We start from the raw sequence: 17,907 nt of genomic DNA, 5'->3' as shown, positions 1-17,907 counted from the left end.
CTCCTCTTTATATTTTAGTTCATAGCATATATCATCATCTGTTATATTCGTTTCATTTTTCCAGCACTTCCATACTGCTTCCAATGAACCAGGCATGCTTCTAAACATTACCAACATAAACTCATTTAATCCTCGTAACAACCCTATGAGGAAAGAGCTATCACTCCCATTTTTCAGATGAGGAAACTGAGGCACAGAGAGATGTGGTGACTTGCCCACAGTAACGCAGCTGGTGAATGGCAGGGCAGGGGTTCAAACCCAGGCAGTTTGGCTCTAGAGGTGTTTGTCCTCTTTATTACAAATTTGTTTATCTGTTTGTTGCCCAATCCTCACCCTTGAGAATGCCAGCCCCTCCAGGGAAGCAATGTGTCCATTTTGTTCCCTGCTGTAGCCCCTGGATCTGGATCTGGATCTGGGCTTGGCACACAATAGGTGTTTAATAAATATTTCTTGGAAGGATGGAGGAAGGGAGAGAGGAGGATCGGAGAATTGCAGGGAAGAATCCTTGGCCTTCTGAGCTTTCCGTTAGCCCAATGTCAAGGCCATCTGTGGGAAGTTTCTCAGCCTCCTGGAGGGTTTGAGTCAGCCTGTCTGGAAGGGACCCCACCTCGCCCTCCCTTCCCCTCCCTCACCCTCCAATAAGGCTTCTGTTTTCTGACCTCTCCCAGGCAAAGGTGCCAAACCGCACTCCTGGAACCCCAGGCCCATGCTGCGCACACTTCCTCCTGTGACAGGGCCATGGAGGAGAACGTTCCAGGCCAGAGGCAGGAAGTCTCCGAAACAAAGTGGCCCGGAGTGAACAGGGCTTTTGGGCAGACAGTGAGGGGCCTGGGCGGGGCTGCTCTCGTCTAGATGTGCTGGGGCCTCAGGGCTGCTTAGGCGACCAGCAGATGGGACATGGGAGAAGGCTGGAAAGGGGTCTGTGACGTGACGCTGCAGCCTCCTGGTGTCTCCAATTTACCCAATGTTCCCTGACATTCTGGGAATTCTAGAAAAGGCTGTGTCCTGCCAAGTTCTCCTTGGATCCTAAAATAAAGGACCCCACCAAGAGGGTGGAAACATATTTTCCAGTTTTACCGCTGTGAGATAAATCCCTCCCTTTCCTGTAATATTACTAATTACTGGTATTAATAGTATTGGTAATTGTGATCATGGCAGGCACAATGCCAAGCACTTTACCAGCCTTGTTTTACTGTATCCTCACAACTCCTAGAGAAAGATGCTATGGATGAGGAGCCTGAGGCTCAGAGAGGTGAAGCAACCTATACAAGGTCACACAGCCTCTAAGTGCTGGAGGTGGAATTGAAATCTAGTTCTAAGTGATACGGAAAATGATTCCAGGGAAAACCAGGAGAGGAGAAGCCCAAAGTCCAGCCTAGAGCTCCTGGTTATACCCATTGCTCAGTTTCTGGGTAACTTTGGGAAAGATCATGAAACTTGTTTGAATCTCAGTTTTCTTATCTGTTAAATGGGCATAAGGGGGAATTGGCATCGTCTGAGGCCCTATGAGCGGCTGGCTGTTTTGCTAGGTGCTTCATATAATCATTTTCCTTCATCTTCCCAGTATGTTGGGCCATCTCTGTGTGCCAGGTTGGAAACGGAAGGTTGGAGATGTGGAGAATGGGCCCGAGGCCACATAGCCCGGGCACCTCCTTGTTATGCTTTAATGCCCTGTGCGGCCGGAAGTGGGACAATGCTTGTTTTAACCGAGGGACTATAGTCAAGTTGAAAAATGCTTTGCAGAAGCTCTGGCAGAGGATGTGGGGATGCCAGGAAGGGAGAAGGGGCCGAGACGGGGAGGGAATGGCAGTAGCCACCGTTTCCTCATCCGGCCCCGGGCGGCATCTGGTCTGGAAGGAGGAGGCTGAGAGCAACCGCTGGCTGGCTCCCAGCCCTCCTCTACTTCCAGACACCATCCAGGCTCATCTTTGAGCTCTGTGAGTTTCCTGGTAACACAGCCCTTTGCTTTGGTTCAGCATCTGCAAACTGGATATTCGGCCTGGCTTTCTCCCCTCCCTCCATGAGACAGGGATGCTACCGGATCTCACAGGCACGTCACCATCTGATTTTTCTATACAAACGTTTGCTGAGCACCTGCTGCGCACCAGATACCACGTTCACCTCATCGTTTTGTGATATGCTCACGGTAACCCTAGGAGGGAGGTAATAATATCAGCCCCATTTTACCAATGAGCACACTGAGGCTTGGAGAAGAGAGGTAATATGTCCACAGCCACTGAATGAGGAAGGGCCTTTAAACCTGGTCTGGCTGACTTTCAAGTATGGGCTTTTAGCCACTGTGCAGCTGGGAAGGGGGAGGGGGGCGAGTCTGAGACAACACTGTCACAGTCAGTAAGGACCCCAGACTTGGGGTCTTTGTGGTGGGGAGGCTTGTAAATTAACCTTGAACTTCCATCCCAGAGATCTTAATCCTGCAAGGGGTCCCAAGAGATCGCTTCATCCAGATTCCTGGATTTTCTGAAAGGAAGGTTTTATTATTGCCATTTTATAGGCAACCCTACTATAGCTCAGAGAGGTAAAGCAACTTGTCTAGGGTCACACAGCGTGGAGCTGAGCCATGCTGTCTTTTTATGGGCACAAGGCTAGGAATAGACAGACACTTGGCCCGTTCAATTATGGCATATTTTAAAGCTGGAAGAGAGCCTTTGATGCCATCAACTCCAACCTCCTTGTTTTATAGTTGTGGAAACCAAGGCCCCAAATGGTCAGGGATTTATCTAAAGACATTTGCCAAGTAGATCCTGTAAGGTATAAAAGAAAGAGTACTGTATTCTTAATCTGGGTTCAAATCCTACCTCTGCCTCTCACTAGCCACGTGACTTTGGGTAAGACTCTTAACCTCTCTGGCCTTGGCTTCCTCAACTCTAAAATGGCCATAATCATCCCCCTGGGTTTGTGTGAGATGATACACATAAGGTGCTTCTCAATGTCCTGGCATATATAGTAGGTGCTCAATAAAATATTGATATTTTGGTGATTATTATAATATTTAACCCTGGCATTCTAGGGTCAAAAGCTCTTTACCAGAATGTCCAGGAGTGACTTTCAGGGGCCTGGTAAGGTTCTCAGAGTAACAGAGAGAGAGGGAGGGGCTGCAAAAGCAGATGAGGCCAGTCTTCAGCTTCCTCGCCCTTCTTTCCCGCAGCAGGTTGGGGCACTAAAGATGGGGACAGTTCCTTTGGCTGCTCCCTTCCACGCATCTCAAGGTACCCAGAGGAGAAGCCATGCTCTGGGGCGGTATCAGATGCAGCCTGGCCCTCAGGGCTGAAGGTGGGCTGTGCTGGCCTGGATTTAGGGGGACAGGGGCTGGAACTATGACAACTCGCAGGGCACCCAGGAGCCACTCAGAGTCTGGGCTCCAAGCCCACGCCATGAGCAGAACACTGAGGGCATTGCCAGCACTGGGGAGACGGCGACCACCACTGGCAGCCTCCTCCGACCACATCCTGAGCGGCTCACGTAAAACCCCTGTGCCTGCTGCTTTCCAGATACTCTGTGTACACAGCTTGGGGATTATTTACGTGAGTGGACTCAAGGCTGACTTCAGGTGATTAAGCGAACGGGATGCCGGGCCTCCCAGTCCAGTGGGTTATAAGCATGGGAGAAAATCTGTTTACAGGCCACCTCCAGGGGCTGGGGCACTGTTTACGGGGGAGAGACCCAGGCTATTTCCCTGACCGCTTTGGATGTAAGCTGAGTGGCCGGGAGAATTCGTAGTGTTTGTGCATTGGACCCACGGTGGGGGCCAGAGTAGCCTTTTGGCCTGGAAAGAGAGACATACGTCCAAACAAAGAGAGACATACGTCCAAACAAAGAGAGACATACGTCCAAACAATCTTGGACATATGTCCAAAGAGACACATACATCCAAACAATCTTGGGGGTCTTTTGTGGCTGGAATAGCTGCTGGGTCTGCAGTAAAATAGTGGGGCTGGGTTTGCAAGGAAGAGTCCGCCCTCTACCTGGGCCAGGAATCTGCTTCCCAGTCAGGATTCTCTCTGGGGCTGGGGTCCAGCCTCCGCTCAGTCCTAGGGTAGGCAGGGGCTTTTAAGCAGGGAGAGCTGTGATGCGGTTTGCATTTTGAAATGGTCTCTCCAGCTACTAGGTGGAAAATGAAATTATAGTGGAAGTGACATGCTGGTTAGGGATCTCTAGCACTCACCCAGGCGGGCAGAAATGATGGACAGATTTGTGAGCTGTTTAGGAAACAGACGTGTGGGTGTCAGAGGGGGAGACACAGAGAGTCTGGATTCTGGGTCAGGGTCTCAGCGGGAAACAGATGACCCACTCAAATGAGGACTTGATGAGTGCTTAGGCAAGGGAGGACTTAGAAAGTGTGGACAGCCTAAATGATGTATCCTTGTATCTTAGACCCCAGGTCTAAGATACAAGGAGACCTTCCTGCCCTTAGGCCGAGGGGTCAGGGAGGGACTGCTTACTGGGACCCAGGTTGTGTAGCTGTGACAGACTCATGGAGACCCTGCAGGGAGGGCACTGGGACAATAAACACCTGACCTGCTTTCTTCCTGTCCTGCAGCCCCTGCTGGGCCTTCATGGATTGAGTCAACTGGAGGTCAGAGGGCAGGGAGTTAATAATATTATTCCTACAGCTCAGCCTGCAGGGCACAGAGCAGGGAGCAGTGAATTTGAAGACAGCACATTGGGGAGAAGGCATGGATCATTCTAATGGGGGGGATCCAGGCAGCGGAGTGGACATTTGGCGGTGGCGGTGGGGGGGTGGGGGCAGTCTTCCTGCTTCAGTGCTCCCGTCAGGCACTGGAGGTTTCCTGGGGCCTCTGGGCAAGCAGGTTGCCCACGTCGAAGGGCATAAGCTCCTTGCTTTTTCCCACCGCTGCAGAGTCCTAAGCCCAAACGCAGCCCCATCCCAACCCAAAGAAAATGGGGTAGGTTGTTGGGCAGCCAGCTCCTTCGATCCCCACTACGGTGACTCAGCCCGAGCTCCCGGGTGTGGGCGTGGGACCAGGGAGGAAATTTTCTCCCAACACAGAGCTAATTCTGTCCCAGCGCTGGCAGCCAGGGCTGTGGCTGGAACAGCTGCTGCCGTGCAGTTTCGAGATTCCCGAGTCTCTCAGGGCTAGGGATCCAGGGATGGTAACCCCTGAGTATCTCGTGGAGCCGGCGGTGGGGCTCGAGGCCCCCTCTCTCTGCCCTGAAGGATGAGGGACTGGTGGACGGGACCAGACAGGGGACTGTGGCAGAGGCCAAGGTATCAGGACCAAAGCTGGCTGGCAGGGCCTGGGGGAGGTGGGGACACTGCCGAGGAGGGACATTTGTGACAGGGAGAGTGGTGCCTGGAAGGCCCCATTATGTTTCACCTGCTGGCTCAGGCTGTGATCTTGGGCAAGTAGAAATAGCCAAGGTTTGGGGGTCAGAGGGTCCTTGGTTCAAACCCTGGGCTGATGCTTAAAGGCTGTGTGAGCTCGGGTGAGTCACTTCACCTCTCTGAGTGAGGCTTCATTTGCAAATCTATGTCACAAGCTGAGGGCCTGAGGGCGGAGTGCTGAGGCCTAAGGTGTGTCAAGCACCAGGCTGGCTTCTAGGCTCTGGGATACATCACGGGCAAGACAGGCTAAGGCCCTCTTCTCTGAGGCTTAGGGAGGGTCAGTCCCTCTCCTGGACCTCCGTTTCCCCGGCTACAAAACAGAATGTCCTCTGAGGGGCCTCCCAGCTCCTGAGAGCCTGTTGGAGGCTCTGAAAGCTGGAGGAGAGGCATCCGGGGCCGCCCGGCCCGGACTGTCAGGGTGGGCCATGGGGGAGGTGGGAGACGCGGACAGGAGCCAGGGCAAACATGGGGGGAAGAGTTACCAGTTTCCCCGATGGGCTCCCACGCCCACGGGCCCTGATAAAGCCCCTGCACTCGGCCTGGGGCCTGCAGCCAGGAGACGGTTAGCCATAGGCTGGAGACGCAGCAGCTGGAAGGCAGCGGTCTGGGAGACAGGGTGGCAGCCTGCGGTGTAGCCCGCTAGGCACATAGGTGAGTGATGCCAGAAGGTGAGGGGTTGGCTTCTCAGGCGGGAGAGTGGGGAGAGAGGGAGGGAACAGGGAGACAAAGAGAAGACAGGGAGACTGCACAGAGAAGTGAGAGGCAGGGCGAGACACAGAGACAGGGACAGACAGAGAATACAAGACAAGACAAAGGGAGAGAGACCAAGATAGAGGCTGACGACGGAGAAGCAAGCAGGGAGAGACCAGACTCGGACAGAAAGGGAGCAAGTCCTTTGCAGAGTCTGGTAGAGGGGCGTGGCAACGACACGGAGAGGAAGCTGAAGGCCACGTCTGCCGCCCAGATGGCTCTCAGCCCTGCTGTCCCCTGAGCCCAGGGGACATAGGCCAGCAGGTGGCAGCTGGAGGAGGTGGGGCCCTGGATTCCTAAGGACCTGTGTTCAAATTCCTGCACTGCCACTAACCAGGTGTGTGACTGCAGGCAGATGACCCTTCTCCCACTGCTGCCTGGCCTCAGACATCCCCTCGGTAAATCAGGACTGAAGACAGTGACCTTGCAGGGTTAGGGGGAGGTCCAGGTGGGAAGAGCTGTGCCCATGGCACCCTGGCCTCCTCTCCTGGGCCAGGGGGCAGCAGGCTCCACGCATCCTTGAAGGATGGATGAATGAATGAGCCCCCCTCCAAAGGGCTTTTCCTGCAGCACCTGGGATGTGACATGCTCCCCTTAAGGCCATTACCTAGAGGCACGGGGGCTTGGGGGAAACCCAGGGGAGCCTCGTCTTGCCCCACCTGGAAAATGCACACCCTGACCTCGTGGGGACTCTTGGGAGGTTCCACTGGGGCAATGACTAGAGGATTCTGGAATGTCCCAAGGAGGCGAGGCAGTGGACAAGGAAGGAGAGTGGGTTTGGCAGTTCACCGGGCTCTGAGCTCCTTCCTGTCTGGAATGACGAATTTGGCCTATCTTGCTTACCTGAGCTATCTGTGTGACCTTGGGCACTTAACCTCTCTGGCACAATTTCCTCTTCGGTAATAGTGCTTAGAACCGTGCCTGGAATTTGGTGAGGGCTCTATACACATTTGCTTAATAAAAACTAAGCAAAGAACATCTGTCTGAGGCTTCTGCTCTCTGTGGTGGGAGGAACCAGATGTGGCCTTGAGCTCTCCCACCCCTTCCCCAGCAAAGGTCTGTCTGCCCTGGCCAGGTGGGCAGGGCAGGACCATCTGTGCAGGGTCTTCTGCCTGGTCTATCTGGCCTCCGACAGGAGGAATCGGCCCTTGGCCACCGCACAGCCACCTCTGACTGGGTTGATGCTGTTCCTTTTGTGGGCTCATCCAAGTTCATTCCCAGCCTGATGGAGAAGGCTGGCAGGGCGGGGCTCTCAAGGCCCCGGGCAGGGACAAGGCTGCTTGTTTGGTCCTTCCCCTGCCCAATGTGGCTTTATGAGAGATTCAGTGACCCAGGCATGGGCTGGTCACTGCCCAAGCCTGAACCCCGGGGGCAGGAATTTGGGGTGTGTGTTTGTTTGCTTTGGGTTTTTCTGGACCTCAGGAGGGGAGGGAAGGCTGACATAATGACACCCCTCCACCCATCCCCATCTGCCTCAGAGGCCTCTGAAGCCCCCGCCCTTGTCTTATTTTCATTCTTCTCTGCATTCATTTCCTTTTTCCCCTTTTCCTTCTCCCTCTCCCTCCCACCCCCGCACCCAAGGAGCTATTCTAATCTGTTCAGCGTGTATCTCGTTATTTGGCCCTGTTCTTGCAGAAAGTGTGTTACTGCTTTTGGAGGCTTGTTTTCAGTGTACTTAAGTGCTATTTGGGTAGGTGGTTTTAAATAGCCGCGTTCTTTCGCTGTGAGTACACTTGCTAATCTGTTGCTTCTAACAGCTGCGTAGCTTTCTGCCTCTCCCACACTGGACGTAAGCAGCTTCCAGCTTCCAGCCGTCAGCAGATGCCCCTGCGCTGCCCGAGACGCCTGGATCTTTGACCGTTTTGGGGCACACAGCCTCCCCGTGAGCTCTCGCTACTGACAGCCGGCACCTGTGGCTCTTTGTCGGAGGACTGGCCCTCGGGCACTGGGAGGGCCTGGGACTGCCGACCGGCCTCGGGCAGGATGGAGGGATATAAATAGCCTTCTGGAATTCAACCTCCATTGTTCCCTGACCGCGGCATGAACCAAGCCACCTTCCCCGGGGATTTTGCCTGGCGTTGCCCCCTTGTCGGACCTCCTCCCTTTCCTAATCCTACTTCTCCACTCCCTTACTGGGTTTTCCTGGAACACTTCCTTAATAATCACCTTTGCAGGAAGGCTTATGTGAGGTTTGCTTCTGGAGAACCAATGCTAAGGCATGCCCCTCCAAACACCGCACATAAGCTGGGGGGCACGCAGGGGTTCACGGGTACCAGCAGCAAGGCATGAAGCCTGTGCCAGCCCCAGGGGGTCTCCATCCCAGCTTTCTGGAACCTTTCCACAGTTCTCATTCGCATGTCTTTGATGATCAGTTTGTCTAATACCTGGGTTTAGAGGTTTCCCTCCTGTAAATTACCTGTTTCTATCATTAGCCCATTTTTCTGCTGGGGTTGCTGTGTTTTCTGATTTGCAGGAAGGCGTTCCCTGTACATTCCAGTTGGCAACCTCAGTACAGAGGGAGCGATCTGGAGGAACAGCAAATAGCAATGTTAAGTTCTAACAATAATGACAACTATGTAGGTGTTATGGGCTGAATTGTGTCCCCTCCCCCAAATTCATATGCTGACGTCCTAAACCCCAGTACTTTGGGAATGTGACTGTATTTGGAACAGGGTTTTTAAGTGGTGATTAGGGAAAAGTGAGGTCATTAGGGTGGGCCCTAACCCAATCTGCCTGATGTCCTTATATGAAGAGGTGATTAGGACACGCACACAGGGGAGACCATGTGAGGACACAGCAATATCCCGAGGACCCACTTGGTGCCCACATCCTGCTCTGACCTGAGATACGGAGCCTGAATAAGACCCAGTCCTCCCCCTCAGGTAGCTTGCAATCTAGTCAGATGTGTGAAGCCAGTAATAATCATATAAATACTGCGTGCTCCGCAGTGGGGAGCAGGGTGCTGGCGGAGCCAGAACGGAGGTGTATTAGTGTCCTAGGGCTGCTGTAACAAATTACTGCACACCGGGTGGCTTAAAACGATAGAAATGTATATTCTCTCGTGGTTCTGGAGGCCAGAAGTCTGAAAACAAGCCATCGCAGGCTGTGCTCCCTCTGAAGTCTCTAGGGGAGGACCCTTCCTTGTGTCTTCCAGCTTCTGGGGCTCTGGGTGTTCCTTGGCTCCTGGCTGCATCCCTCCAGGCCCCACCTCCCTCTTCACATGGCCTTCTCTGTTTCTGTGTCAAACCTCCTTCTGTCATTTCCTCTTATAGGGACACTTGTCATTGGATTTAGAGTCCACCTGAATCCAAGATGATCTCATCTTGAGATCCTTATGTTAATTACATCTGCAAAGACCCTTTTTTCCAAATAAGGTCACATTTGCAGGTTCTGGTGAACTATCTTTTTTTTTTTGAGGGAAGACATTTAACCCACTGCAGGGGGTGGGGGGAGGGATGCCAAGGGAAAACCAGCTGGAGAGGAGCCTGGTTTTCAGAGATGAGTTTGAACTTGTAGAGGAAATTTAAAAGGGAATAGAAACTCTTACACCCTGAAAAAAAGAGTGATTTTGATTTTTGGCAGATGCCACGTAGCAAATGTGTTACTTCACTTCGGGAAGCTTTGTCACTCCACAAAGTGGAGCTCTCAGACCTCCCAGGGCCTTGACTCACATTGGGTCTCTCTCCATCATCCTCACCAAGCCTGGGACAAGCTGAAGGGCCTTAATGCGTGCTCCCACCGGTCCTGAGAAGTAAGCAGGGCAGGGGTTATCATTCCCATTTTTCAGATGGCACAACCGAGGCTCAGAGATGGGGAAGAAACTTGCTCCGGTGTCATAGCGGGTCTCCTGCCTCCCCTACCACCTCCTCCCTGGCATCCCCTTCTGGGGACCTATGGGAACTGTCCCAAAGAAAGGACTGCCAAGACGGGCTTGGAGAGTCTGTCTCAGGAGCCTCAGAGCAGATCAGCTCTAGGTCCTGGTTCCAAATGGGTGTGAGTTTGGGATCACACGAAGAATCTGGGAGCCGCGCCAGCACAGCTCATCTGTCCCTTGGGCTCCCTGGGGAGCCGAGGGCAGAAAGAAGGACAGTCTGGCTACAGGCTCGCTTGCCCGCCTGGGCTGTGATGGACAGTGTCAGCTTTGGCAAACGATTCCCATCTGTGCCCCAGACCTCAGCCAGATTGTCCTCAAAACTGGGGAACATGGGTTCCTTGAGGGGCTAAGAAAGGGGAGCAAAGAGGAGGTTTCCCGGGAGGGTGGAGCTGGGGACCCTGGGGCATCAGCCAGGGTGTGAACAGACATGGAAAGATGTGCTCCACTTCCTGGAAAGCAAGATGGTTAAGAGCAGGGCACAGAGTCCCAGCAACCTGGGTGTGAACTGGCTACTAGCTGACTGTGCCTTAGCCTCACTTCCTTACCTTTACCTTGGGAGTAACAGCAGTACTACTGCTGGGGTTTGTTGGGGACGTATGAGCGAATGCCACTAAAAAGCTTGGTACAATGTTTGGGCTAGAGTGTGCCCCGATTTATCTATCACAAGGAACTAAAACCAACATGAAGTATAGCTAGATGTAGACATCAGAGCCAACCCAAACCAATGCAGGAACTGCAGACCAGCAGGATGGATGGGCTTGCTGCCTCTGACGTGCAGATGTGACTCTTGCCACATCAAAAAGGGAACCATGATCCTTTGTAGAACTTTGTTTATTAAGATTGAGGAAGCAGCCTAGTTCCTCAGAGGAAATAATGTTTTTCCTTACCTTGAATTCTCCAGGGCATTTCTCACTGGGCAGGGAACTTCATAAAGGGCACCTTGAGAGAGGCAGTGGGTAGCATCACTGTCCAGGACTAATACAGCATCACAGATGTGATTTCCCTGTGGTAGCTGCTTGTAGGGACCTTGAAGGCAAGGCAAAGGGAGACCGGGGAAGGCAGCTCCATGGGAGGATCAAGAATGTGATGAAGGTCTGGGCTCTCAGGGTTCAAAGCTAAGGCTTAGAGAGCTCAGAGAGGTGGGATTGGGACTCCTAATCTCTCAGGGAAGCAGGGGGAACCCAAGAGACTTTTCACTTGGGATCCTTGGAAGTCAGGCTCTGGGGTCAGATTTCCCAGCTGTGTGGCTTCGGGCAAGTTGCTTCACCTCTCTGAACCTCAGTTTTCCTAACTGCAAGCTAATGTATCCTTGTAAGGCTATTACAGAGCACAATAGCATATAGGGAGTGCTCAAATAAATGTTAGCCATACACATATTATATATACAATGTTAGTATACACATATTATGTATGTATACTTATACCCTTTTTTCCTAAGCTTCCTGGTTATAGAGGGTTTAAGGAATCTGAACAATGAGAATTTTACAGCTCTTTACGATTGGCAAAGGAGTCATTGTCATTTCTTATGACCCTTCCAACAGCAATGAGGGAAGGGTTCTTACCCCTCTGGAGAGGTGAGGAGACTGGAGCTTAGAGAAGCAAATTCTTGCCTGTATCGCCCTTGACCTGCCCTTGAACCCAGAGCTGGGGAGACAAGCGGGCAAGATGCACAGGTCCTCTGGCCTTCCTGGCCCCTCCCACCATTTTAGAATGGCAAAGGCCATTTTAGAAGGGAGTTAAGAGTAGAAGACTGAGGGGGGAAAGTGATGATAATAATAACAACAGTAATAATGACAGTAAAAACATAGTGCTTACCCCATAAGAGACCCTGTTCTTAGTACTTTGCATGTGACATTTAATCCTCTCAACCATTTGAACTATTACGATCATACCCATTTTATAGATAAGACAACTGAGGCACAGAGAAGATACCTGAGTGGCTCAAGGTCACAGGGAGTTCATGAAGGAGGAGGATTTGGACGCTGGTAGCTAGGCCGGGCCCCAAGGTCTGTGTCCTTGACTGCTCTGCTCTACTGCCCAGGCTGGGGGCAGTACAGGACAGGAGGGATGTACGTCGGGATAGAGCAGAGGCTGAGGCTGAGGGCAAACCTGTGACTGGCGCCCCCCTGCAGGGAGATCCCAGGGGCTCAGGCAGGGGGGAGTGGAGGGGAAGGGCACACACCTGTGGGGGACACTGACATTTCTGGGGGGATGAGGGGTGAGGAGTAGTTGGACAGACATGCCGGGGGATGTCAGCACCACCCTGTGCAGGCCCAGCCTGGCCTCCACCCTGCTCAAAGATGAAAAGACCTGTGACTTCCGACCCCGAGCTGCTTCCAGCCCAGCCGGAGAGCCAGATGTGATGTCGCATTTCTGCAGCTGCTTCAGTGCCAATTGCTGGGTCCTGAGACCTTGCTGCTCTTCGCCCTCCTCTGGGGGCTCAGACACCGGCCCCCCCCCGCCCCGCTAATGAGGGGGGGATGCGGGGGCGGGGGAGACGGCCTGGCATGCCCTCCCTCCTCCCTCCTTCCCGTCTTAACTCACAACTGCCCTTTAAAACTCAGCTCGTACGGGCTTCCCTGGTGGCGCAGTGGTTGAGAGTCCGCCTGCCGTTCATGCCCCGGTCCAGGAAGATCCCACGTGCCGCGGAGCGGCTGGGCCCGTGAGCCATGGCCGCTGAGCCTGCGCGTCTGGAGCCTGTGCGCCTGGAGCCTGTGCGCCGCAACGGGAGAGGCCACAACAGTGAGAGGCCCGCGTACAGCAAAAAAACGCCCCCCAAAACAAAAAAAAACCTCAGCCCATAGCCCACCTGCCACAGGAAGTCTCCAATGCCCAGCATAGGGGATGCCCCTCCGGGGGGCTCCCTGGGTGCAGCCTGGCCTTGCTCAGGACACAGCACCACCTCTGTCTTGTCCCTTGTGACTGAGCCCCTGTGGAAAAGCAACCTGGGAAGCCATGGCCTCGTCCCTGCATCGGGCACAGCCCGGAACAGGGAACGCGGGCATGCTCCTTGCTTCCTCAAGGACACACTCGGTGGCTGTCATGAGATCACGATTTCGCAGCGTGGAGTGGCGGGCAAGATCCCACATTCTGCAGACCTGGTTCAAATCCAGGCTCTCCCACCCCCCTGCCCAGATGTCTTGGGCAAGGGTCTTCATCTCCTTCAGCCTCGCTGTGGCCCCTCCTGGGTCAAAGTGAGACCATCTGAATCACATGCTCAGCACATACATTATTATCGTGAACACCTGTGACGTTTCCCCCAGTTGTGGGCGTTGGGGGAGGGGGCAGCTGCTGCCTCCCCGTCTTCTCTCCGCATCCCACAGGAAGTCCTTGGGGACCCCTGGTTGGACACTTCCGGATTCTTCACCCAGGCTGTAGAGCGGGATGATGCAGCCCACTCCTTTGAGCCCAGAGTCCTCAATGGAAATTTCCAAGTGGCTTTTATTTAATAAAAAGCGAAAGATGACTTTTATGCAATAAAATACAACCTCAAGCCCATCAAGCAGCAATGATGAATTTATATGGAGAAGGGTTGGACTTACTTATAATGAAGTGTCGATTGCCAGTGTCGCCAGGCTGAGACATCTTGTTTAGAGCCCATTTGTCAGATGGGGAGGACATGGGTGGTGGAAAGTGCATGGGCTCTGGGTTGTCAGCGCCCTGGGCTCGGATTCCAGCTCAGAATTCAGCTGTTTACCCTTGGGTTGCAATGTAATCGCTAATATTTATCGAGTGTGCCAGCACTGAGCCAAATGCTCCAAATTCCTGATTGCCTGTAATCCTTACATCCTTTCCGTGAAGTAGTGAGTATTCCCATCTTACTGATGAGGAAACCGAGGCTCAGAGAGGAGAAGTCGTGTGTCCAAAGCCACAGAGCTGGCAGGTGGCCAAGGCTGGGTGTGAACGATGCATGAGACCACCTCCTCCAAGATCTCCCAAGCTTGCAAACTCTCCAATCTTTGTTCCTTCTTCCATACATTGGGAAAATATCCAACAAGGTTGTTATGGGGATTGTATGAAGTACCAGTTCAGCTTTCTGGCATATAGTAGATGCTCAGGGAATGTATTTGTGTCTGTCTCATTGGACCGTTGTGACACCAGGGCCCAATTCTTGGTAACAGAGGGCCCAGAAGATGCCCGGTGAGAAGGATGCTTCTCTCTGAGCCTCAGTTTCCGCAGCTCCAAGCCAAGAGTAGTATCACCTGCCTGGAAGAACCTCTGGGAGGATTTAATGTGATGAGGAAATTATAGTTCTTGGCACAGAGTAGGTGCTCTGGGCAGTTCCTCTTCTTGTCTCCTGTGTCCCCAACACTGCCTGAAATGGTGTTTTCTGGGTCCTGCCCTGGCAGTGGATTTGTATCGAGCCATCCATACTCTCTCCCCTGCACCCATCCCTGAATCAGGCTCTCGTCTCTGGATGTGCTGGGATGGGGGGGGTTGGTGGAGATGGGGGTTGGGATGAAGGGTTCAGCTGTTGACCTGGGTTCAGGGGGCTCCACCACTTCCCAGCTGGGTAACCTCGGGCACATCACTTAGCTTCTCTGAGCCTCTGCTTCCTCCTCTGGAAAGTGGGAGTAACAGCAATACATTCAACCTCTGGCTCTGGGTCCACCCAAACCTCTGGTTCTTAGATCCAGAGCCAACTGCTGTTCCTCATTCTTCCCTGCAGGTGTTTCCAGCTGTGTTTGGGAACTGACTGGCCAAGGACCCACATTGGAGAGCTTTGGGCGTCGTAACAGGGAACGGTAAGGGACACGGAATCTGAACTCATCTCTCCAAAGGGCATCAGTGGGGGACGAGGATGAGGTGGGTGCACTGTCAGTGCAGGGGTCCCTGGGTTTTGGAAATACGGTCGGAACCAAGTTTGCAGCACTACGCACCTCTCCTTCATTGCGCTTAGCATCGTTGCGATTTTTTCCATGATTTGAGGAGTTTTTTGATGAATAGTTGTCTCCCACTAGACTGTAAGGGAAAGGGGAGGGTCCCAGAGAGGAAGCAAAAACATGGTGGTCCAGAGGGACCACAGACTCTGAAGCTGGGGCCTGACTCCTGGCTCTGCCTCTTCCCAGCTGTATGACTTTGGGCACGTGACTCAAGCTCTCTGTGCCTCAGTTTCCTCATCTGTAAAATGGGGTTTGTAACAACTTTCATTGAGTTATTATGAGGATGAAAAGAATAGTACCCGATATATAGGAGGTGCCTGAGAGGTGTTAGTCCAGTAAATAAAATAGCAAAGCCACCCAACTGGCCTTGCTCACAGCCAGGGAGGACACGGTCAGTTGCGCTGGCTTTAAGGTCAACCTTTTAAAGCCAGTTCTCATCAAAGTTCCCCTAATGACCCCTGCCTCCGCTTGCAGAGAATGGAGGATGAGGATAACAACACCTCCCTCACCTATGAGTACGTGTACTCTGATGATTTCGACCCCGTCGTGGTTTTGGAGGAGTTATCTCCCCTGGAAGGCAGGGTGGTCAGGATCTTCCTGGTGGTGGTCTACAGCATCATCTGTTTCCTCGGGATCCTGGGCAACGGCTTGGTGATCATCATCGCCACCTGCAAGATGAAGAAGACGGTGAACACCGTCTGGTTCCTCAACCTGGCCGTTGCGGATTTCCTGTTCAACGTCTTCCTCCCAATCCACATCACCTACGCCGCCATGGACTACCACTGGGTGTTCGGCACAGCCATGTGCAAGATCAGCAACTTCCTGCTCATCCACAACATGTACACCAGCGTCTTCCTGCTCACTGTCATCAGCTCCGACCGCTGCATCTCCGTGCTCCTTCCCGTCTGGTCCCAGAACCACCGCAGCGTCCGGTTGGCTTACATGGCCTGCATGGTCATCTGGGTCCTGGCTTTCTTCTTGAGTTCCCCATCCCTCGTCTTCCGGGACACAGCCCATGTGCACGGGAAAATATCCTGCTTTAACAACTTCAGCCTGTCTGCCACCACTCATCCCCAAGTGGACGCTGTGGGCTTTGGCCGGCACGTGGCGGTGACCATCACCCGCTTCCTCTGTGGCTTCCTGACCCCGATGCTCATCATCACCGCCTGCTACGTCACCATCGTCTGCAAGCTGCGGCGCAACCGCCTGGCCAAGACTAAGAAGCCCTTCAAGGTCATCGTGACCATCATTATCACCTTCTTCCTCTGCTGGTGCCCCTACCACACGCTGTACCTTCTGGAGCTCCATCACAGCGCCATGCCTGGCTCCGTCTTCAGCCTGGGTGTGCCCCTGGCCACTGCCATCGCCATTGCCAACAGCTGCATGAATCCCATTCTGTACGTCTTCGTGGGTCAGGACTTCAAGAAGTTCAAGGTGGCCCTCTTCTCCCGTCTGGTCCATGCTCTGAGTGAGGACACAGGCCACTCCTCCTATCCCAGCCATAGAAGTTTCACCAAGATGTCATCCATGAACGAGAGGGAGACCAGCATGCTCTGAGCCTCGCCTGGAACACCCCCGCCCCCCGTGGATACTCCCAACCTTGGAGGCTCAAAGCTACGCCTTCTCAAGACCACGGCAAGAACATCTTGGGCGCCCACAGATGCCCGCTGTATTTTGCATGGGGCTGAACTGTGTTTTGAACTGGGAATCCAGGGCTCAGAACTCCTTTCTTCCAGGGGCACGGCGGACAGAGCATGCTACGGTGCTCAGCCTTGGAAGAGCATCCCGTGCATCCTGGGAGACCAGCCTTGACTGATGCAAAGCAAAAAAGGGAGAATTCTCAAAAGCACTGCCATGAACTGAACTGGGCTGGGCATAAGACAGAGGGATCAGTTACCTACCTGAGTGCTTCCCAGGAATGACAGAAACGCTTTTCAAGGTCCATTCCTGGTGTGAGCAGAGGAGGTCAGAGCAAACCCAGTGTGATGTAGGTCACGCCTCGCTCATATCCCTCTGTCAATAGCTGGCCAGAAATCCTGCCACTCAAGCCATTCCTCTGGGTTAGGGTGTGTGGAAATGCACACACCTTCTCCAGGTTCCCTGGGAAGAGAAGGTGACATATGAGCACAGGAACTCCCGGGACCATGCATTTGACTTTCAGATCAGCTGAAAAGACAGGCAACAGGTCCTGAGGAGCCATGGGGCTCTTTGTGAGGGCAAGAGAAGCAGGGCTGTGATGAGGACTCAGGGGTTTGGGGGAAGGAATGAAGAAAGAAAAGACCTTTCAAAGGGTGCGTGACATGTATCAACTCACCCTCGAACCTCCCAGGGCGATGGTGCTTTGGGCCGTAGCTATTTTGGGGTGGGGGTGATGCCAGCCCCTTGTCCCAAGCCCTGTTCTCACTTTGCATTTTTTACCCTGGGCTGGTTCGAGGTGGGCAGCTTCACCAGCAGCCTCCACCCCATCACAGGGATTCCTCCCTCTTCCCTGATCCACTGGTTCTTGCTGGAGATGCTCAGAAGAAAACACTCCAGGGCAGGAGGCAGATGGGAGGATGGTGGGGGACATCTACTCCTTCCCAACTTCCTCAAAGCCTGGCTGGAGGCTAGTCCAAAATCAGCTGCAGGAAGCAACCTCGGAGCACCTCACGGGCTGAAGCTGAGTCCGAGGGCTCAGTCCCCGAGCTTGAAGCAGAATCTGGAGCCTGGCTCACTGGACTGTGCTCCTGAGACGCAGGGCCGAGGGGGGCCCACAGGCCTAGGGCCCCTCCTATGTGCAGTCACATTGTCTTTTCTGGGACCCACACCTCCCTGTGCTGCAGTGTCATTGTCCCATTTACAAACGACACAGCTGAGGCTCAGAGAAGGGAAGTTACACACCCAACGTCACACAGCTGGCCAGGGGCACAGTTACCCGTCTGAACCCAGCTCCGTCTGGTCCCAGAAACTCTGTTCTTTTATGGAGAATGTATCTACTGAGAATATTCTAGACTATCCTGGTAACCTACATTTATTTAGCACGTCTATGTTAAGCA

The 17,907-nt window shown here is 53.4% G+C and overlaps 1 protein-coding gene across 4 annotated transcripts in view; it reads left to right on the top strand.

Moving 5' to 3' along the window:
• The window catches only part of CMKLR1 (chemerin chemokine-like receptor 1), a 38,994-nt gene extending 21,087 nt beyond the window's left edge, over positions 1–17,907 (top strand). For all 4 annotated transcript variants that reach the window (XM_032602730.1, XM_032602731.1, XM_032602728.1 and 1 more), the window contains exons 2-3: positions 14,659–14,734; positions 15,347–17,907. In XM_032602730.1, the coding sequence (XP_032458621.1) occupies positions 15,350–16,429 (1,080 nt within the window). In that variant the 5' untranslated portion in view covers positions 14,659–14,734; positions 15,347–15,349 and the 3' untranslated portion in view covers positions 16,430–17,907. The remainder of the gene's footprint in view (positions 1–14,658; positions 14,735–15,346) is intronic.

This window comes from Phocoena sinus, chromosome 14, assembly GCF_008692025.1.
Source record: "Phocoena sinus isolate mPhoSin1 chromosome 14, mPhoSin1.pri, whole genome shotgun sequence".
Classification (NCBI taxonomy): Eukaryota; Metazoa; Chordata; class Mammalia; order Artiodactyla; family Phocoenidae; genus Phocoena; species Phocoena sinus.
The sequence above is the reverse complement of the archived record's forward strand: the minus strand, read 5'-3'. Positions and strand labels throughout refer to the sequence as shown.